The sequence below is a fragment of the Agelaius tricolor genome, unplaced genomic scaffold (genome assembly GCF_023055355.1).
Source record: "Agelaius tricolor isolate 1412-34295 unplaced genomic scaffold, bAgeTri1.0.p SCAF_1, whole genome shotgun sequence".
NCBI lineage: Eukaryota > Metazoa > Chordata > Aves > Passeriformes > Icteridae > Agelaius > Agelaius tricolor.
In genome coordinates, this window is record NW_027269261.1 from 108,630,448 (window position 1) to 108,652,860 (window position 22,413).

Here is a 22,413-nt window from a genome sequence, read left to right on the forward strand (position 1 = left end):
AACCACTTCATATTCATCAAAAGCATCAGACAAAAAAGAGACCAATATAGAAACAAAATGTACTCATCAAACATAGTAGGCAAGAGAGTACAAATTATTACAAGCATTCATCCACAGAGAAAACGTCAGTTCCCTGATAAACAGAATGACCATCACTACATTCCAGCAGCACTTCAAATAAGGGCGCTCAACTGCACATTGCCAAATCTAATATGGGGAATAAAACACATTAATTACAAAAGGTTTATTGGGATTTTGCACTATCTAGTAGTAGTTCAACAAAATAAGCTAAGGAAATAAATTCCATTTCCAACAACACAGTCTGTACCATATGTGTGCTGATAAAACTCATAGGGAAATTTAGAGTTCCCCAATTATACCCAGAGTATTAACAGATTTTGTTAATCTGTGTATCTCCGTTCCTCAATTAAGCAGAACAGATATATTTATTTTTCAGGGAAGACATTGCAAAATTAAATATAACCAAATAAACATAAGGCAAGGAATAAACAGACACTGGATATTAGAATAAGCTTTTTGTGCCAGAAGTACAAGCTGGGGCTAGACACTGACCAAGAAGAAGCAAGAACAGTTACACACTGTCCATCAAATTATCTTCTCTGTCTTGGAATTTGTATCAGGAAGAATGACCCCAGTGTCAATAATCAGGCTGGAGGAGTAATTTCTTATTGTGATTGCAGGCTGAAGGCAGTCTTATTTTCAGGAATTCTTAATCAATGATTCTTAGTTCAATTGTCAACTCTACAACACTAATAAAAAGTGTTCTTTTAACAAAATGTTTTGAAATTAATATCCACTATCAGTTGTTAGAATCTGAAAAACAGAATATGATAATGGTAAGGTGCAGGATATTTACCATACCTCAGCTCCACCCATCCATTTTGGTTCATCAGGAAATTCAGCACATAGGATATCTTCTGACTGGTTAGTTCCTAATACGTGATAATACAGCTTTTGATGCAGATTAGTGGAGGTCTCAGTACCTAGTGAAATGCAGATATTTCAACCAGTAAGTTCTCAAAGAAATGCAACAATCATATGAAACCCTTAGAAATTTGTGTATCCCTTTGTATATGAAAGAGAAATTCAGAAGAGAGGACTAGGAATGGTTCCAAGCTACAACCATTCCCCTCCAAACAAACACCGTCCTACTAAACAAGATAAAACTTCATGCTGGAAACCTGTTTCAAAAGTAACCCTTTCCTTTTATTGTTGATAATAAATCTTCACATTTGAAGAAGGTATAATTTCAAGCTTAGCCTTCTAGAAATAAAAGCAAGCAAAGAGAAGAAAACCAAGAATCCTTGCCACTCTCTAATGACATTTTCCTTTCCATTTCACCCAGTGCAATTAAGGGGAGATTTACTGCTAATTACACTCCTAGAAACTTTCATGCTTCCATTTGCTGAAAATATAAAAGTGATGTATTTTAAAGCACTGTATGAGGTGCCACTTGATTTAATTTTTTTAAAAATTTCATTCTTGCAATATTTTCCAACACCTCAGTTTTTGAACTACAAACAGGAAGTAAAAAAAACCTCAACACAACAAGGTTGGTGTCTATATTGCCAGTCTGGCAAAATTATAGCCTTCAAAAGCAAATACAGAGGTAAAATTCAGGCTCTCTCCAGTTTAATGAAGAGCACATCTCCAGAAGAAACTTTTCAGTAGCTCTGCCTTATAATAAAAGCTGCTAAATTCCTTCCCTAATGATGCTCCTCCGCAATTTATTCCACTTTGTGCAGTGCTCCCTGAATTTTGCTAGCATAAACATTTTGTTTTGCTTTGCTGTGAACCACACATGAATTAATCTGTTTGAACAAGAGAAACCTTATGCTTCACATTGCTACTTATCAGGTCAATCTCCCAAAGTAGTTTATCTATGCCCACACAAATGCATTAGGGGAAAGATCTAAGTAAGCTTCCAGCAGGCATCAAATTCTAATCAACACCACCAACAATATGGAACCTAAGTAAATCATCCCAGAGGAAAAGAAAGGGAGCAGCAAACTTTGAGAAAAAGAGGGGCAGGCAGACAAAAAGTGATTCACACTAACTGAACATAGGCTTACATACAAGACATAATTTGATCTCTAATTGCAGAACCAATACAGCCACTTGTTTCAATATAGATTTGTAGAGCTAATTGTTGCACCAATTCACTGCAAAAGTGATTTTGCTTCCACATAGCATGCAATTAGAATGGTCATACCTACCATCACTTTTCCCATCTTGCTGTGGGTAGCAGTTATAGAACATGCCTTTTCCATCATGGGTCCATGCCATGCAACTGAATTTAACTCTCTCCAGTGTATCTGGGAGATCCTCAGGACCTTCTACTTTCATAAACTTAATAGTAATCCAATCAGAGCCACTAGAACTCAGGCCATATGCAAAGTATTCACCATCTTCACTGAATGCATAACCTAGGAAATCAGAAACAAACAAAATGAAGAGCGATTAAATTGGGATACTAGTTAAAGAAACCATTCACCAAACACTAAGAGAAGGTTTATTTTCTAAAAACACTGCAAGACACTACATCTGCTATCACTTAGGAGTCACACCACTTTGTCCAACTCTGTGGAATTCTCAATTAATTTGCAGATCCAAGTTTAGGCACAGATACTCAGTAAGTGTATCCATATTCAGTAACATAAGTTGTGCCAAACCAATTATGGTTCGAATCATATTTCTTCTACTGCCTGCCCTAAGCTTGGCAGGAAGAGCTGGAAAATTAAAATAGGCGGAGAACTTGAGTGAAATTTTAAGAGAAACAGTACCAAAGAAGCTAACAAAGATGCAAGCTGTATATCGAAATAGTGTAAATACCACTTAAAAAATGGAGTCACTGAAAACTAGACCCTTTAAAACCCTGAAAACTGAAGTAACTGGGAAACCACTAGCATGCAAATGGTTAATTACCAGTGTTCTCAGCTAAGACCTGTGATATATATTTCACTTTATCCAAACAGTGATAAGACAGTAAGACAATAAAGAGCTTCCATTTTAGTTGATGAAGATCAAATTCATGCTTGCAAATCAAGTCAAGCGAAGAGACTGAATTATCACAGGCCTGTACAGACCTGAAAGCATCTACCAAAAAACAACCTAAGAAAAAGTTGCATTTCACAGACATGGCAGTTTTGAGAGGCAGCACTGTGCCAGCCCAATATATTCTCTCCTGTAGGAATGTAAGAGTGGCAATTCTGATTCAGAACACAATTCCATCTAGTTGTCCTCAGGAGTAACCACAATGTGATACCTACACAAGTAAGAACAACCACATAATCATGGAATGGTTTGGTTGGAAGGGATCTTAAAAATCATCTAGTTCCTACCCTCCTGCTGTAGACAGGGACACCTTCCACAAGACAAAGGTTGCTCAAAGCTCTGTCTAACATGGCCTTGAACACTTTCAGGTATGGGACATCCACAACTTCTCTGGGCAACCTGTTCCAGTGCCTCATCACCTTCACAATAAATAATTTTTTTATAATATCTAATCTAAACCCATTCTCTTTCAGTTTAAAACCATTCTCCCTTGTCCTATCACTACATGCCCTTGTAAAAAGTCCCTCTCCAGCTTTCTTGTAGGCCCCCTTTGGGTACAGGTAAGCTACTAGAGGGTCATGCCACAGCTTTCTCTTTTTCAGCCTGAATAATCTCAGCTCTCTCAGCCCTTCATCATAGGTGAAGGCCTCTAATCTTTTCATGGCCCTCTTCTGGATTCCCTCCAACAGGTCCTACAGTGGGGGCCTAGATGCAGTGCTCCAGGCAGAGTCTCACAGGAGCCCAGTGGAGGGGCAGAATCCCATCCCTTGCCCTGCTGGCCCCACAGCTTTGGATGCAGCCCAGGATTAAATCACTTTCTGGGCAGCAAGCTCACATTGCTGGCTCATGTCCAGCCTCTCATCCACCAGGACCCCAACTCCTTGGTAGCAAGGATGCTCTCAATCTCTTCATTCCCCAGCCTGTGCTGATACTGTGCAATGCAAGCACAAGAACAAAACACGGGAACAAATGCAAGAACAATGCAAGCACATGTAGTATTTCCCTCAAATATTCTTATCACCTCCAACCATATTTAGTTTAGCAGACTCCTTTTCCATGCAGTAGCTGGCTAATACTCCTGAATGCTTCCCTTCTCCTTGATTATGTTCAGCTTGCTTTTTTCCACCAACACCATCCGTTGGTAAGGGGTTCTACAGATCTACTTCATGCAGCATGAACCATCACCTTCTTCTGTTTGCTTGGGACCTGACTCCCACTGCTTTCATTTGATATTCCCTCATGCTAGTAATAGAAAAATGACTGATCAACCCTTACTCCTTCTCTCTATCCTATTGCATGCCACAAATGATTCTGCAGACCTCTAACATCCTTGCTAAACCGTCCCTTTTCCAAGCTGATTAATCCAGGCACACTCAGTTTTTCCTTTGATTGTTCCTATTGCCCTCCTCCAACCTGTATTTCAGAGCCCCTTTCAGGCTGAGGAGACTGGGACTTGATTTAGTGTTCAATGTATAAACTCCTGGGTTGCTAATGTAATGGTGTCTCCTTGTTTTGTTCTCTATTTCATATAATCACAGAATCATGAAGGCTGGAAAAGACCTCCATGAGATCAACCTTGGACTGATCACCACCTTGTCAACTAAATCTCAGCACTGAGTGCCACACTGAGTTTTTCTTGAACGCTTCCAAGGAGAAATTTCTTCCTGATGAATAAATTGGTATTTGATGTCCTTGTTTGGCTTCTACCAAGAACCAAGTTAACATTTTCATGGAATTATGTGTTACACGTTGTTCCCAAGAGATCATCATGAGCTCAAGAGTTCACTCCATCCATTCCTCCATACATGAAGTTAGGATTGTTTATCCCCTGTGCATTGCTTAATTTATCTGCACAAAGACTTTTACCTGTTAATTTATTGCCCACTTAAATTATTATTAAGGTATTCCTGCAACTCTTCAGTCATGCTTCAACCAGGAGTAACTTTGTACTGTCACCAAACTATGCTACCTCACTGCTCACTCCTTTTTCTAGTATGTTCAGCAGATGAACACTGCAAATCCTAGCACAGTCCTTGACAGGACTTTACTTGACAGCCATTCAGTTCTTCCTTTCCTTGCCCTTAAATCAATTATTAATCAACACCGGGAGTTTTCCCTCTTGTTACACAGCTGTTGGTTTTCTAAGTGCATTTGGAAGGAGACTATGCCTTAAGACTTCTAGAAATTCTAGAAGTTCTAGAAAATTCTAGAGATTATATGAATGCAATATACACAGATTAAGGCAGGACTTCACCATAAAGAAAGCCATATTGATTCTTTTCAGCCAGGTCACTTTTAGAGAAACATTCACTAATTCTGACGGCTGTTTTTATTAACGGATCTTGAACAGACTTAGAGGACCTCTAGGTCCAAGAGTCTGCTTCTAAAAATGAGCAAGTAGGGAGTGGAAATTGACAGCTAAGAGAAGTTACAGCCTTAGTGAACACAAACAGTTTTGTGATCATAGAAGTTAATGCTATGTTCCTTCACAGTCTCTTACTTTAACTTGTTGGCTTGTGTTAAAGCTTCAAAATACAATTTTGAGAGAACTAATCAATATAAAAACAAACTTTTTTTCTTTGCTATGGACAGCCTCAAGAGCTGCTCATATTTCACTGGAAACCTGTTGCAGAGTTGTCAAAAAAAGCATTGGGAAACTGAACCAAGTTAATTGTGGATACAATGTAGATTTAGAAATGTTCTTCTGAAACGCCCTATAAATCCACATAGGGCTACTGTAATTACTTAGAATAAATTTTCAGCTTCTGCTGAAGACTGAGACTTACTCAGCAGGAACTGCTGTCTCACTAACCTCGTAAGGCCACTGTGCCATCATCAGAAAGCTTATTTGGATCAAGAAAAACTTTGGCATCAGCATCCAAGGAATCTTGTACATATAAAACTCGCTGATTCTGGAGCCCGGTATTGTAGAAGTGAAAATACCTAAACAGAACACAAGAGGGAAAAAATAAGTAGGAAGAACTCTGATTTTCAGTTAGGCAAGCACAAAAAAACTTGTATGAAGTTGTCATGAAGTGAATAAAAGACAGATCAACAGGTTAGGGAAACACAAGTTTTACAGCAGAGTAGGAGTCATGGCTAGGATAGATCCAAAATATCCTTTAAAAATAAAAGTTGCATTTGCCACAGTGCATTTCAAAGAATTCTAAGTATACTATAAACTCCACATAACTGTCTATGTTAAACAACTCTGGCAGCTGCAGCATTTCTCTGTTACAAGCACTGGCACAGGTTCCCATCCCTTATGTTCTCAGCTTTGTCATTCACACAGCTGCTTTCAGTCCATGCTAGCTGACAGACTTATGTTCAAATCAAATAGAACCAAAACTGTTTCAATGTCCTTACAAATGTGTGTTTGAAAAAGTTGTAGGAACAGACAATTAAAGAGCTGTCTTTAGTGAGTGATACTCTTCATCATTCTAAGACACATCCTAAGACACCACTGAGCTCACAGAAATCAACACCCATCTTCACAGTACTTTACTATACAAACACATGTCTTAAAAAACCAGGCAGCAGCTTTGCTGGGGGAACAGGAGAATTTACAGAGCAACATTCAAATCTAAATATAAGTTCATCTATTCCCTAAGACTGACAAGTACTTGGGTACAAACATGGGAACCTGGTAAAGCCAGAAGGGGAAAATATACTCACAAGGGCTTGGTTAACAATATCAGCTAGTGATACGTTCAAGTAATAACAATAATGTTCAGCAAGTGCAAAACTGAAAGATTAAAAGAAATAGAAGAAAAAGAAAAGTAATTTTCTATTTGATCAGCCATTTTCTTGCCAATTTCATTTCTGCAATGCTGGGCAACAAGCTGGGAAGCAAAGGTCAAGCAATGAGACAGACACAGCACCTCCCTGGGCACCCTTCCTTTCTGCAGACTCCACAGAACAACTCTTCAGACACTGTCCTTCAGCAGCTATCCTTCATCAGAAAACCAGAGTGGGGAAATTTAAGGATTTCTAAGCATCATGAGCAGTTCAGAAAATTCTTCAAATATAATAGTTCCTTTCCCCACACCTTACTAACTGTTATTTAAATTGGTAGAGACCTCTTGATCACCTCAAATACCACAACATAGGGCTTTTCTATTATATTTGTATTATATTTAAACTGCTCTGATTTAAATCCAGCACATGCCAAGAAACAGAGTATCCCTCAGAAAGACTAAAAAAAAATCTATTAAAATTGAAGTAAAGTGTCATGAATTACAAGCACATCAAGCTCTTGGCACAAATGTTCTTCCTGGAGGACAGTCAGTTGCATTAAATTAAGAATTTGTACCTGTTAGCAGAGACTGTATTTATCACTGCCAGCCCTTCTGCAACATTAAGCCTTTATAGCACTGAAGGTAACAACATCCTGACATGCTTGCACTGCACAGGGAGAATGGGTCAGAGAATCCAGAGCAGACACTGACCAGACCTGGTCACCTGCTACATCTGCATGAGCATCACATACAAACTAACAAGCTTTGCCTGACTCACTCAGTTAGGCACACTTCCCCAGCAGGGAGCTGTTTAGGCAGCACTGTCCCAAGCAGCTCCACTGCCTCTGGGCTTAAACCTCACACTTCCATACACTGATATGTTGTGCCACATCCATGACGATTAAAATTCACATTAAATCCATCAACAGCTTGGGTTCACTCCCCACCATATACCTTCAACAAGCCCCACACAATACAGAATTTGCCTCTCTTGGTAATAAGTATCAGTGCCTTCCTCACAGCACAGATCACTAAAACAAATCCCTTTCAATATCTGTATAGAAATCTTAAGGCAACAAGATATCTTCTCTTTCTCATTATCTGTAGATTATGGTGAACACATGTATGACTTACCTGGGTGCCCACTCAACAAGGATAAAACAAATTGAAAATATTGAAAAATATTATCTGTGTTTCCCATGATTAAGAGTGGCTGGTTGTTTGCACTACCTCTTTTTTAACTGCTAGAACAACCTTTAGATGTAGTTAAGTCCCTTTACTCCCTTTCTCTAGAAGCTTGCTAACATTTCTAAAATAAGTCACATTAAATTCAGTAGAAGCTGCAGTCTCCAAATCTTGGGTAAGACACAGAAACACCATTTCTTCACCTAGCCACAGATTTAAAACAGGGATATGAGTAGGTAAGGCACTGGAATATAGCAAGATTTCTTTGTTTCTAAGAAAACAGATCTTTTTCCATCAGTTGCTTTAAGTCCTCCAAGTGATTTTTCCTGTATACCCTGCAGCTACAGGAACAGTTTTTCACAAGGGAATTCCTACTGCTTTTCACTGGCTAAGACTAAACAAAAAAAGCCTACCAGCTGCTCAATAAATGACCAGTGTAAGAGCAGGGTTCTAGCAAGTATGTGGAACAGAACACACATGATGGGCTTATGCTGTTTTCAGACAACATGCCTTTAACTATACTGATAGTGATCAAGCCTTTCTGAAAGGAACTCCTCAAAGCTTTTCTTTTACAATAATTATTCTACAAAATATCTGAGTTCTGATAAACTCACAAATTCTTCTTATGAAAGACAAGACAATAAAAGAAGAAGATAATATGATTGGGAACTGGAGAGAGTGAAGCACCTTTTGCTCTGCATCATGCAACCACACAAATTAACACTGGCTTAGTTGTCTTACTTCGCAACTCTAAGAAAATAAACACAAATATAATTTGTTTTCCTAATTAATAGTTGCTTCTGACTTGCTTCACATTCATCACCACCTCCAAAGACATTCCTCACATACCTTTTTCCTTTCTTGAAGTGGCAGCTGTACTTAGGATAATCATAGAGTTCAGTCATTCGTTCCTTGAACAGTCCTCTAACAGGACACTGCTCAAGAAAGGGTACTGTGAGCTTGTTCTGAGCCTCCACAAATGCCTGAAAGAAAACAACCAAAAAATATAAACTCAAGCAGAAATGCCTATTTTCTACAGAAAACATTTTCAGAAGCAATGCACCACAGACATCTTTCCCCCATATAGATTATGCAGTGTCACACCTGAAGAATCTTACATGCTTATTTGCATTATGCCACAATTCTTTAATAGGGCTCAATTTATATCTTGAATAATGACTCTCAAGGGCATACACTGGAATAACCAGCCAAGAGACAAGACAGTCCTGCCTTTCCCCTTAAAAAACCCCGAAACAACTACCAAAGAAAACCTTAGCAAACAAAAACCCAAACAAATACACAAAAAAATCCCCAAAACTTAAGGTAACAATCTCCAAAAGCACATTATGCATTTAAAAACTCTCATATTTGCCTAAATGTCAAATACTGCCCACAGACTGCACTATTATTTCAGGAGCTGGGAAGAGCTTTAAGATGACACAAAATTGCCATGTGCATCATCTGTTCATATTATTAACATAACACACAGAATTAGTCCCAGTCAGTATTTCATGATAAGCCCAAAGTACTGCTCAAAGATCAGTCCTTAGGAAAAAAATACTAATCTCTGCAAACTCTGGGAAGTCTAGTTTCTTTAGAACACTCCAGCTCCCATCACAAACACTTATGGACAGTGATCAAAACCATTACCACTCCAGCTGTTTGTTGCATGCATGGAAAACCTGGTGCTCTGTTGGTGTTTCATCATCCCTATTTATAGCATGGTACATTAACCTAAAATTAATACCTAAGCATCTTAAGGTGAATCACAGCTGTCAACAAGCAGACATGCAGGCTTTTCTGTCTCTAACATAAAAGCTTTTCTGTCTCTAACATGAAGCAGGTAGGAGAGGACACTGTGTGTGGCTGTAACTCACAGCCAAATGTCGCAGTGGCAGCTGCAGTGTCACCCTCGACCTCTAGCTCCTCACCTCCAGCACAAAATCCCATCCACTCATCCCTTGCTTACATGGGGCTCTTTTCCAGGAGAGGGTTTGAAAGAGCCTATTGTTTCTACCTGTTCTGAATCTGTTACAGGCAATCAGATCAATGCATTCTAACATCTGAGTTACACCTTCATTGCAGGGCATGACCCACAGGAACAGCAGGGCTACAATCCACATTGCACAACTTGTGCTCCACAGATCTTCAGAAAAGCCAGTGGCTGTACAGGCAGAGTACCTGGCACACACTTACCAGCTGCTATCAGTGTTTAGTTGTGTATTAATTCTTCAGGTGACATGCACAGCACATCCCATTGGTAAGTCATGCAGCCTCCACACTGTATCACTATAACTGTCCCCCCATCAGATGGTGAAAGAACTTAATCAAATCTACCCAAAATTATGTGTATCTGAATTGGTTTCTCTAAACGGAAACATGTGAATTTCAAAGACTACATGCACAAAAACATGGACTGTGGATCCTATACAAATAAACTAACTTCTCCCAGTCCTGTGACATTTTCAGAGAAACAGTTGATTTTAAAAACATGTGTAAGACCATCTAGTGTACTGGACAGCTAAAAGCACTTTCCAGTTACATGCAGGGAACAGAAACTGGCACACAGCTTTGTCTCATCCATCTACAACATGACCAAAATGACAACATTGCTGCAAGGGTATACTGGAACTGTGTGTTACCCACTTTTAACTGCACAGACACATCTTACCACATCTGCTTTCATTAGTGATATTTAGAGAAACACAGACTTTTCCTTACAAGAAGCATTTGTTGCCCAAGAGCATGCTTACAGACTAATTATTACACTCACAACTGTATCACTCTTAATTTTGCTTTTATAGGAACTTAATGTATTTTTCTCATTTCCAATTAGTATGCACCAAAGATTCCTAGATTATTTGTAAATGGAATGCCACAGCTGCATGAGAAAGGAGCAAGAAATTACAGATTTTTCAAAGAGTTTTGTAGAGAAGAATACAGTCCACTTTGGAAACTTTCTGTTTCCACACTTTTGAGCGTGAAGTTACACTCATGTTTAAAAAGCAATACATAATTGAAATATTGCTCTAGATAAAGTACAAGAATGTATGTCAGCAGAAACTCTCACAGTAAACAACTCCACCCACCACGCTGAGCTAAAGAGATGCCACCCAGGCTAGAGGTCTGACAGTAACTGTACACCTTCATGAACCTAGAGAGAAAGATTTTTATTGTACCTGTAGGTATCTGCAATGTATCATAAGCCTTGAACCAGGGCAGACTTTGCTAGCAGCAGAAAGTAAAGAGTAAGGGTCCAAGTAAAGCAACTTCTTATGGCTGCTTTGGAAGCTAAGGTAATTTGAAAAGCAAAACAATTTTTAAAGCATTGTGCTACCAGTAGAGATGGTCTACTTGAGGCTGAAGTGTCTGGCCATTAAGTAGGCCAACTGTGATTCTAAAACAACAGTCAAACTAAATTCCATCTAAGAAACACATGCCCTAAATTCTTTTTAACCATGCTTTTCTACAACCTATCACCTTTCTACATTCTACTAAGCTACTCTATCAACATAACTGTTCCACTGACAGTATATACTTTCCATGCAAAAGCCTCAGAATAGAAATTGTTTAAATATGTCTTTGTTATTACTCTGCAAAGCATTTACAGTTCATATATATATTCAGCCAAAGGGAGCTCAGTGAACTCCTACAAGAGAGCACATACCTTTCCTAAGTGTTACAAAGAAAAATTAATTAGAGTTCTTGTGACTTCCAAGGGCAATTGGAAAATTTATCAAAACATGAACAAAACACTGGTCAATTTGATAATAATCAAATACATTTAATTGTAGATTTGAGAGCTTCAGTTCTAGTCCTAATTCAAATACACACATGTTCAGAACAGTACAACCCAACCCCACATGATCTCTGCTTTTTCATCACTTGTCCATCCCTCATGTCTGGAACAAGCTCAGCATTACTGCCTACACTGTCAGTGAGTTAAGGTACTGTACATGACTAAAATAGCAGCAGAAGGCTTTGCTGTAGTTTAAAAGTGATCTTATTTCCCACAAAGTGTTACAACAAACCAAGAAGTTGGAAGTCCAACTAAGCCAAAGCCAAACAGCAGTGAAAGTGCAGTGTTGCAGTTGTGGCTTATGTCATTACCAGAAGCGTTTCACCAGGGCAGGACATTTCAGCTGTGCCAGGGATGTTTCCTCAATCTGTCAGACATCAACGGCCAAACAGCAGCAGACCAAGCAGACCATGAACTCACATTCTGCACTACCTTTCCATAAAGTGAGATAGGAACTTCCCCACCTGACCACAGATTCATTTTTATTACATTATATACCTTACATATCTGGAGGAGGGAGTTTGGTTACCTTACATATCTGGAGGAGTTGGTTTGTGTGCTTGGGTGCCCTTGACAACCAAGCACACACAGGGAAAAAAAAATTAATGTTTCTCTCCAGTATGACACCACCACCTTGAACATTCAAACTGGCCAAGAAAAATGGGGGCAAGATAATCATGGGTTTAGTTTTAAAAATTCTGTGATCTAAGTTATACTAAGTATTCCATAGAATGGTTTGGGTAGGAAAGGACCTTGAAGATCCTTTAGTTCAATGCCATGGGCTGGGACATTTGCCAGTAAATCAGGCTGCTCAAAGCCCCATTCAACCTTTCCTCCATTAAAACACAGGGAGAAAATAATAGCATTGCTGTTGGTGCCATGAAATACCACATGAACTACACCTTTGTTTACTATGCAAGTTTTCAAAATGTATTGGCAGGTTCTTCAGAAGCAGAGTACCAGTACATCTGGTCTATAAAAGAGAAGCATGTGAAAGCAGCCATTCCTATGCAAAGAAGGGTTACCTTCGTCTCCTCACTGTCGGGATCTTCGAGCCAGCAGTACGGATCGCTGATTTTACATCCATGGTAATCCGACACCTGAATTTATAAAAGACAGTAATTTAAAAAAAGACATGCACACAAACAGACTCTATCCATCAAGGAATGATAGTCAGCATGAGGAAGGGCATTTGGAATTTCACAAAAGCATACACTGCTAAGGAGCAAAGACAGAACACATTGCTCCCAGGTGAGTTACAAGTATTACCACTCTTTGGTGATACACCACAGCAGCAGGTAGTTCTCAGAAAAAAACACAGAGCACCAGAAAAATGGTGAAATGCACATAAATTCCTTCCACAAGATAGATTAATAAGCAAAAAAGAAACCCCACCAATCAAACCGAGACCCTTAAGGTTTTCAAGCCAAACTATAAAACCCGATTACTGGATATACCCAAGGTATGGTTCCTGGTTACACAAACCATCTCTGGTTTAGCCCTCCCTACTACTGTTGCCCACAAATATGTCCATAATGTGTATATATATAAATCGTTATTTTAGAAAAGCAAAAGCCCACCCCCAAAACAACAAACAAAACAAATAAACCACAGAAGATTAATCCACGTGGTTGAATTTACCTGCTTCCTTCCTCCAGTACATAAAAAAGACTAGATACCTGCTACAAGGGCTTGCACAGTTCAGCCTTACAGTCAAGTAGGAAAGTAAATACTTTAGGATTTTTTCCAGCTTTGGCTCATACTGGCAAACAATTTGGTTTAAATGCAATGTAAATCCTTCCTGGCACAATGCACAGTGCTTTGTGGAAGGGAAAGAAAATCGATCCCATTTTAGCCAAACTTACACTGTAATCCCTTGTGTATCCAGATGCGGTGGAAACACAGGGAGATGAGACTATGTTACAGATGTGCCATCCTATATAAACAGACTATTTGTTCCTCTGCTGACGCTGCTGCAGCCCGGGCGGAGGCCTGGCTTTCCCTGACACAAGCACCAGTACTGAAGCTCCGGGATGCGCCGTGGGGCCGCTGCTCCCGCACCCCGCTCCCGCCGCCCGCCCGGCACCGGCTCCCGGCCCCGCACACGCGGGACGTGCCCGGAGGCACCGGCGCAAGGGCCCCAATCCCGCCCTAACAAGCCCTCGGCAGCCGCCGCGGCCCGCGGGCGCGATAAACCCGAGGCTCTCTGCACGGAGCACGCCGGGCGTTCCGCGGCCGCAGCCGAACAAAGCCCCGAGAGCCGAGGCGGCACCGCCGCCCCGAGGCGGCCCCGCCGGCAATGGCGAGCCGGGTGCCCCGGGCCCGGCGGCCGCCGCACGCCGGGTGCTGTCCCAGCCAGCGCCCTACTCACGGCGGTCTCGTCGCGGTACACCTCGGGGTACTGGAAGGCCGGCATGGCGGGCTGCGGCGGAGAGGGCCGGGAAGCAGAGGAGGCGGAGGAGGAAGAGGAGGAGGAGGAGGCGAGGCGCGGAAGCGGCCGCGGGGCTGGGGCCGTGTTTTGGGTCGCGGCGGCAGCAGCCGGCAGCAGGCGCGCGGCGCGGCACAGGCGCAGCGCCGCTGCCGCCATACGGCCGCCCCCCGCCAGCGCCGTGCGCCGCGCAGCGCCCCCTGCCGGCTCCTGCCGCGCGGGCGGCAGCGGGGCCGGGCGCCATGGCGGCCGCTGAGGAGCCGGGCCTGCCCGTGCGGCCCCGCCGGCCTTGGTCTCTGCTCCCCGCTCCCGGTGCTCAGGCAGGGTTCGGTACCCGGCTGCACCCGGGTTTCATCCTCCTTATAGTAAACGTTTGCCAAAAAATAAAATCGCAGGTTCTCATTCTTTTCCCGCTCGGCCGGCTCCCCAGCCTTGGCACACAGTGAGGGAAGAGGCTCGGGTCTGGCTTGCTGAGGTCCCCTCCGCGCTGGCCCGAAATTAGAGCTGATTCCTCGATGGGGTTGATTATTTGATTCTGATTCTGTGACTCAGGCAGCTCAAAGCCAGGTCACAGAATCACAGAATCGATTAGGTTGGAAAAGACTTCTGAGATCATCAACCTGTGACAGAACTCTAGCTTGTCTAGTAAACCGTGGCATTAAGTGCCATATCCAGTCTTTCCTTAAACACTTTAGGAATGGTGACTCCACCACCTCTCTGGGCACCCCATTCTGATGTCTAATCACCCCTTCTGTGAAGAAATTCCTCCTGATGTCCAACCTAAACCTACCCTAGTGCAGCTTAATACTGAGTCCTCTCAATCTGTCACTGTTTGCCTGGGAGAAGAGATGGACCCTCACCTGGAGAGAACCTCCTTTTGGGGAGCTGTAGAGAGCAATAAGATCACCCCTGAGCCTTCTCTTCTCCAGGCTAAACCTGGCTTGGTCCACTCAAACCTCTAGTGCATTTCCATTGAACATACCCCTACAAGTTTCCAGTGACTCCCCTTCACCCTAAAAGCAAAGGACAAGTTGGCCACGTGGTCCCAGTGAACTCCAGAACACCAGCCTGGCTGGCTGGTGCTTGTCACCCTCGCCCCCAGAGTCATGGTGTGTAGTCCCACACCAGCCCCCACTCTGGCCTGTGCAGCCAGGCTGGATGAAAGGGCACCCGTAAAAGTGCTTCAAATGAATGGCTTCAGGTTCATCTATGGGTATTTATTTTACAATAGGGTTTTCTGGGTCAGAAAACTTGCAAACATTTTTCCTCCAGGGAGAGACCAGGCGTACTCCTCCTGCACAATGGACGAGACAAGAGGCGGTTTGGCAGCATGGCTGAACCAATTTTCTTCTGAATGAAGCTGCTGCCCACAGCCTTTTCCAAGCTGTTCTGTCAGCCTGGGGAGGACTTCACTGCAGCTCTTCATCCAGGGTAAACTCATGTGTATGTGTGGTTAGTAGCACCAGCTGGAGACATGGAAGTTTGTGTGTGGCCTTAAAAGGTCTGGTAAGCCCAAAGAGTGCTCATGGTTGTTAGTAAAATAACCACCTGGAATGACAATCACCTAAAACATTTTGGAAATGGCATCAAACCTTTATAGTTACCAGCTCAGACCTGTGTCTTGATTGCCTTCTCTTAATGGAAAGAGTTACCATCTCTAATTGGACATCCTCTGTAGAGACTGAGGGTTGTGTACATATGAAATATGCCAGCCCCGCAATGGCCATGATTACAAAGCGACGTAACCATGCTCATCATCTTTGCTGACATCCTAAACAACAGCTATGTGGCTTCTTTTCTCTTATCCCTTCTCTTTTTGCCATTTTTCCTTCTTACCTTGTTTCTTTGTTAATCTTCTCCCTTTGCAAGGCAGCAGGACGGCTGCTGACTACAACTGCACCTTTTGTTCTGGGGCTCAAGAACATGCCACCAGCAAGGAAGTTGATGGCAATGCCTTGACATGCCCGATGCTGATAAAAGCTTGCTAATTGTCTGAGCAACTTGCTTAGGTAGATACTGGCAAGCCAAGGCTGTTTCTGTCTAAAGCTTCCCAGACAGAATTGTATATGCACACAAATTTGCATCATGGGGAGAATTATTAGCTCAATACCTCTGTCAAGCGTTCTGCTTGCCAGTGTGCAACACAAACAATATGTCCTCAGCTTGTCTGGGAGTTTTGGGCAGCTTACTGTGAATTTATTTTGTAGACAGTAGAGGCCATGCATTTGATTCAGAGCTGCAGTTTGCCTTGTGAAAATGTCTTTTTCAGCCGGGATGAATGCATTTATGTTTATCCAGAACACCTGATTGTTTAGCAGCTCGGGCAGGGCTGTCTGTCATATATCTGACTGAACAGCCCTACATCTCAATATCCCGGGCATTTCCACAACGCCTCCGAAGATCAGCTTCATGCTGTAAAAGCAGCCAGCCTGAGTTGCAGTGGAAGTTTTGGGCAGCTGTGCTTCTTCCACACAGCTGGAGCTCCCTGCGCTGGCGAGAGAGGGCAGCCTGGGCACACGGGTGCTCCACACAGCAGCGCCCAGAGTTCCTCAGGCTCCAGCAGCGTTCTCGGAGCAGGGCACGGCAATTCCTGAATGGTTGGCAAGCATCCAGTAAGCATAGCAATTATCCATCACAATACCTTTCAATTCCTCCTGGATACAGGACAAAGGTGGGAATATACAAAAAACCCCAAGTACATAGCGGTCCAGGGTAAGATCTTTGGGCGTGTAATTTTACAAGATGAGCACCAGGGACTGAAAGTGAATTTTCTCTGTACTGTAAACTTCTCCCTTGTTTTTTTTGGTGGGTAGTGAGGGGAGAAGGAAGTAAACAACAGCAGAAGGAGCAAATCTACACTGTTGGATCATTTCTTATCAGGAAAGCAGTTAATGCAGGTTCACATCGTGTCTAAAACACTGTGCAAAACATATCTTTTTTTACCAGAGACCATGCACCCCCTGTACAAATGAAAGAGAGTGCAGTGTGCAGTCTGATAACAGAAATCCTTACTATGAAAGGGGTAGCACTCTTGTGCCTTTTTTGAGCTGTTTGGCTAACACAAAATTAAGTTATTCACAATAGGACTGTGCTATATCTGAAATTTTGAAGCCTATCTTAATTGTTGGTATTGTAGCAGAAAGTAAATTTCTACTAAAATTTTACCTTTTCTTGGGCCTAACTAAGAGAGTTCATCTTTGATATTTTGCTGTCTTTTGAAGATAAATTGCTGAGTAAGCAGAATTTTATCTTCCCATATATATAACATAAAAAGTTTGAAAATCTCTCAATAGTGTTTGTCATCTTATCACACTCCCGTGTTAGCGTGATTCTGATCATTTGCAAAACAGATACCGGTCTCTGCTGATATTAATTATAATTCTGCTGATCATCCAGTCATTAGCAAATCTCTTTCAGCTTAGTCAGCATCTCCACAATGACTCACTGCAAGTAGTACATTGACTCAGTAGGAAGTGAACTCATCATCTTGGTCAGGGAAGATCTGACAAAAAAATCTAGCAGCAAAATTTGTTTTTACCTTTCCTTGTCGCCCTTTCCCCAACTTCACTCGCACTATGACTTACCAATAACTGGAAACTTTTCTGTTATAGAATGAAGACACGTCTGTACCTTTACTCCTGTTTTCTATACATGTTTTTTATTTCATTTACTTAATTGTGTGACATCAGTTCTGCTGTTCAGACGTTTACCTACAGGTGTCAGCAGAACCTCAGTCTTGTGCTACGATGAGCGTGTGCTGAGGTGTACGAATAACTCCAGTTTCGGAGGAATGTGACTCTCAAATTGTCTGCCCTGATGGGTTTCTATTTTGGAAGCACTGACTCAGGAGCCTAAGTCCTGTTGATTTTCCGTGATCCTTTGATTCCTAAATTATGTTCATCTAGCCTACACATTAATTATGATAATTTTGTATTGTTTATAGGTAATTAAAGGATTGCTCGGTTTTGAGCTGAATTATGGAGTGGCTTACATAATAAAATATGGTTTTATTATCTCAGTCACAGAAACTTCTACATGTCCTAGGTCTGGCCGATATTTTAACGTACAATCAAACAAAACAGTATTTCATTGTGGCAAACTTCTCTGTACACCATGGGACAGGATGGGTTCATTGAAGTCAGTCAGTCACACTGCAGAATCATCCTCTGCCTTGTCCTGGCTATGTGCATTGGTGTGCTTACCTGTGCTTACACCGCTGTGAAGTCAGTTCAGTGATTCCACAAAGCATTAGCGGGGCATTGCAATTACAAAGTAGTATTAAAAGGTATTGCAATCTAAACCAACATATCTAAACTGTTGTAGGAGGATGAACACAGAGATCATAGCATAAGTACACCCAATCCAAAAGTACTTTTCTGTGAAGGAACTTTTTTCAGACAGATGAAAGTTAAGGTGTTTTAGGTTCACCTTTTCCTTGTGCAGTGACCTGAGGTAAAGAACGAATACAATTCTAATTCTAGTCAAGACTGATGACTCTTTATTATTATTATTAAATTTTAACATGAAGGATTTGCCAAAAAACAGAGATCACACAGTAAAATCTGTGGCCTTCTGTCCTTGTGTCCTTGGGTTGACAGTCAATATTCAGGTCTCACTTCATGTGGTGTGCTTGGGTTGTTTAATAAGTTTTCACAGAGACCTTCAGTGTTTGCAAGATTTGTAGGTCTGGTGCCTACTTATGCACCAATTCACTGTGTTCCTGATACTTAGATTGTACTTACTTCAGCATTTCTGGAAATTAATCCTAATCTTATGCAATTTGGCTGGGACTCATGGCTCAAGTATTTTGCCAAATTCTTCTTAAGAAGGCTCTTGCAGAAGAAAAGTTAGAAGGAGTTGAAATTTTCTTGCTGCACAGTATTTTATTGCCACACAGGGGACTAGGGTGTGACACAAAGTCCAACAAAGTCGATAGAAGGTTTTGTGTCTGCTTTTTTCCCGCACCTATTTCACTGAATCTTGAATCAGCCCTTCCTCCACCTCCTCCCACCAAACATCACTCTGAAAACAAAATTATCTTTACAAATATATTTTTCTATCTAAAGAAATTATGTTCATTCTTTTGTGTGGAAAGGTAGCAAATCCATATTAGTAAAATGGAAATATAAGTGTTAATTTTCAGTGTTTGCTTTTGCCTTTCCAAAGTATCTTTTGTTGTTGTTGTTATTGTATGCTGCAAAAACACCTTATATGCTAACTCCTGCCTTCAGTGTCAAAAGCAGCTAAGATAATCTTTATATAGAAAAGGATGGCAGTGTAAATAATTCTTACATGGCAGTATCTGAAAATGGAAATAAATATGAATTGGAAGAAGGCTTTTCATTCTTTTTCGTTTTGAAAATGTAAGGATAAAAATTTTCTTGCTTTAGATGAAACCTTCTGCCTATTGAAGTCAAAGGAAGTTTTGTCACTGATTTCAAGAGTGTAGGAATGTCACCCCTAATCTTGGCAGTGAGCAAACCAGTAGGCAGCTTCCTGTTAACAGATTATGACATGATGACAGAATTTGAAATACACTAAACATAGGGAATCGGATATATTTTTCTTGGAAAGGAAAACAGTTTTAGCTCTTTTTAAAAGACTCCACGTCTAGAAATATCTTCTGCAGTCATCATCTACCCACGTTTAATATGTTTTGAATGTATGTGTTCAAATGACTTAGAAATAAAACTTTCTGTTATGCCTCAGAAAACATTTGGTTTGGGTTATAAAAATATAGAAACTATAGATCCTTGCAGAAAGAATAAACTTTGGAGTCAGAGCACCAGAAATGTGCTTCCAAGAGGGACTTGCACTTGAGAAGAACCTTTGAGAAGAGCCTCACAATACTTGAGAAAGAAAGAAAACTATATGTAATTCAGTGATCACCAAATCTGAAATTCAACGTAAACACTGTGCAAAGTTATCCCACAAAGTAGTGCTTTAGCCACCCTGTATAGCAATTCATTTAAAATATTACTTCTACAATTCCTACAATACTTCTTAAAAATAAGAAGAATGAAAAAAATCCAATTCCAGAATTGCTTTTTAAAGAAAGGCACCTGATTTCAGTAGATGCTAAGTAATCAAAATAATTATAATTCACTTTTTAAATATTTAGGGATAACTTTAGACTCCTCTCTGAAGGAGTGTGAGTCAAACCTAGTCCTGAAACTGAATAACACATTCCAAAGATGCTGAATATCAAATCTCTGTATTTCTAGTACTTCAGACTCTGTGCAATTCAGATGTGGACTGAGTCATCACTGTGCCATTTTCCACACAGGGCCAGGTGCTAGAGATGCTCCATGCATTTATGATCTACTACTTTCAGTCAAAGTGAAGAACACAAGACAACAGGTAGCTTGCATTCAGAGACATAGAGGAAAATAATGTGTTACACTGTGCATGTAACACTTGCAGCATGCCCACAATCTGGTGTTTTGTAGACTGTGAAAAAGGAAAGCTCCCGGGGAAAGGTTGAAGGTGCATAATGGCAAAGTTCTCTATGTTTTTACAGAGAGCTTCACCTTGACTGGCAGAGCAATGTGGAAAGAGGACATTACTGATGTCAAAGGTTCCTGAATGTGTGATGACAGATGGTGCCATGGATGGGTTGTCCAAGATGGCAGCATGGCTGCAGTCTGTACACAGGGGAATTGTGTTGTGCTTGATGTCAGGGGAGTGGATGGGAACATGGCAGGAGAGGGGAAGCCTGCTTATAGCTGTGGGCATGGAGGAATGAGCAGGAAATGGACTCCATCCAAATCAGGGAGAAGCATCTTGTGGTGAAAGGATGAAAGCTGGACTGGTAATTTTAGCTGTGTGGAAGTATGAGGAAGGTCAAAGCTTTGAAGTTTTGTGTATCAAAATTTACAGAAAGCCTTGAGAGTCCTAGACTGTGGGTGCTGGAAAAGCTCAAGGGCCAAACAACAGAACAGCCAGTGATGTTAACCAGAGTGAGTGGAAAAAGCAGTAGCTAGGAGAGCTTAGAAGACAGATTAAGAGCTCTGGTGTGCCATCCTGAGCTTGAGCCCATGGTGAGACTTTTTGAGAGAGGCAGACTGAGCTTTGGGCTTGGACAGACTGGAGCAGACGGGTGGATTTGAGTCATCGGTGTGAGCAGTTGGGCTCGTGTGCGCAGACGACCTTCTCCAGAGAGGAGCTGCCCTCCCCAGGGGGAGGAGGGAAGCTGAGCAAGGACAGAGCCCTCTGGAGCTCACAGAAAGCTGGAGAAAAATGGGGTCATGTTATTCTCCTGCTCCAATATGCAATTTGTTGATAAGAAAAGCTTTTAATAACTAATTTCAAACCATACAACCAAAATTTTTCAAGAGATACATTCTGATGTACTGTGGGGCTGGTACAGAAGCCCTATGTGATTAATTCAGTAAATAGTAACTTTTGTAGAAGAATTGGAAGTTTTTCAAGTTACAATATTACTGAAAATTAATGTCTTTAATTAATTCTGTTATTTCCTTCTCTTGGAAAATTGTGCAGGAATTTCAATGATCCAATGTGTATTAGAATATTTTTCTTCACCTGGAAATTTTAATTCAATTTTTGCAAACTTTTTTTTTGGTTTTTTAACCCTATGGTTTCAAATTCTGACAAAATGTGAAGGAGGAGAAATTGAGAGAGATTTCATGGAAATAAATTCCTCTTCTGAATATTTTTATTAGATGTTCTTCCTTTGCATTCAGTCTAGACAGAGAAGATATTTTTCAATGCCTGGAACAGTTCCTGAGTACAGCCAGAAAACATGGAGCAAATCAGAGAAATTGCAGAAATAAGTATGACACATTTGAGTAGAAAAAAAATTCCACAAAAAATTCTCACAAACTTCTCTCTAATTCATTGTATATAATTAATCTAATTTATTTTTGTCTCTTGGCAGGCCTCCTGTTCTAAACTCTGCACATGCCTGAGAGTCATCAAAATACACAGGACAGGGCCAAGGTAAAACAAGGCCTCTGCCCTATAATTTCATAGACCAACTATTCCAAAGCACTGCTGAAATTACCCAGGTCAGAAGAGCCCTTTGTGAATCTTGAGAAAAAAATTTAAACAAGCATTTGTACTAAATAACAGTGGTGTTATTTAGCTCCCCTTCTCCCCTGTCCTCTCATATGAAGTGGGATTGTGATGTCAATATTCTTCACCTATTTCTGATGTTTAGTTTCTGTAGA

General features: G+C 41.2%; 1 protein-coding gene across 1 annotated transcript in view; it reads right to left on the bottom strand.

The window, feature by feature from the left end:
* Positions 1 to 14,397, bottom strand: part of PREP (prolyl endopeptidase) — an 86,442-nt gene extending 72,045 nt beyond the window's left edge. The window contains exons 1-6 of the mRNA XM_071446573.1: positions 14,168 to 14,397; positions 12,822 to 12,896; positions 8,847 to 8,980; positions 5,888 to 6,018; positions 2,238 to 2,447; positions 883 to 1,004 (exon numbers count right to left, since the gene is read on the bottom strand). Of these exons, the coding sequence (XP_071302674.1) occupies positions 883 to 1,004; positions 2,238 to 2,447; positions 5,888 to 6,018; positions 8,847 to 8,980; positions 12,822 to 12,896; positions 14,168 to 14,383 (888 nt within the window). The 5' untranslated portion in view covers positions 14,384 to 14,397. The remainder of the gene's footprint in view (positions 1 to 882; positions 1,005 to 2,237; positions 2,448 to 5,887; positions 6,019 to 8,846; positions 8,981 to 12,821; positions 12,897 to 14,167) is intronic.
* Positions 14,398 to 22,413: the final 8,016 nt, after the last annotated feature.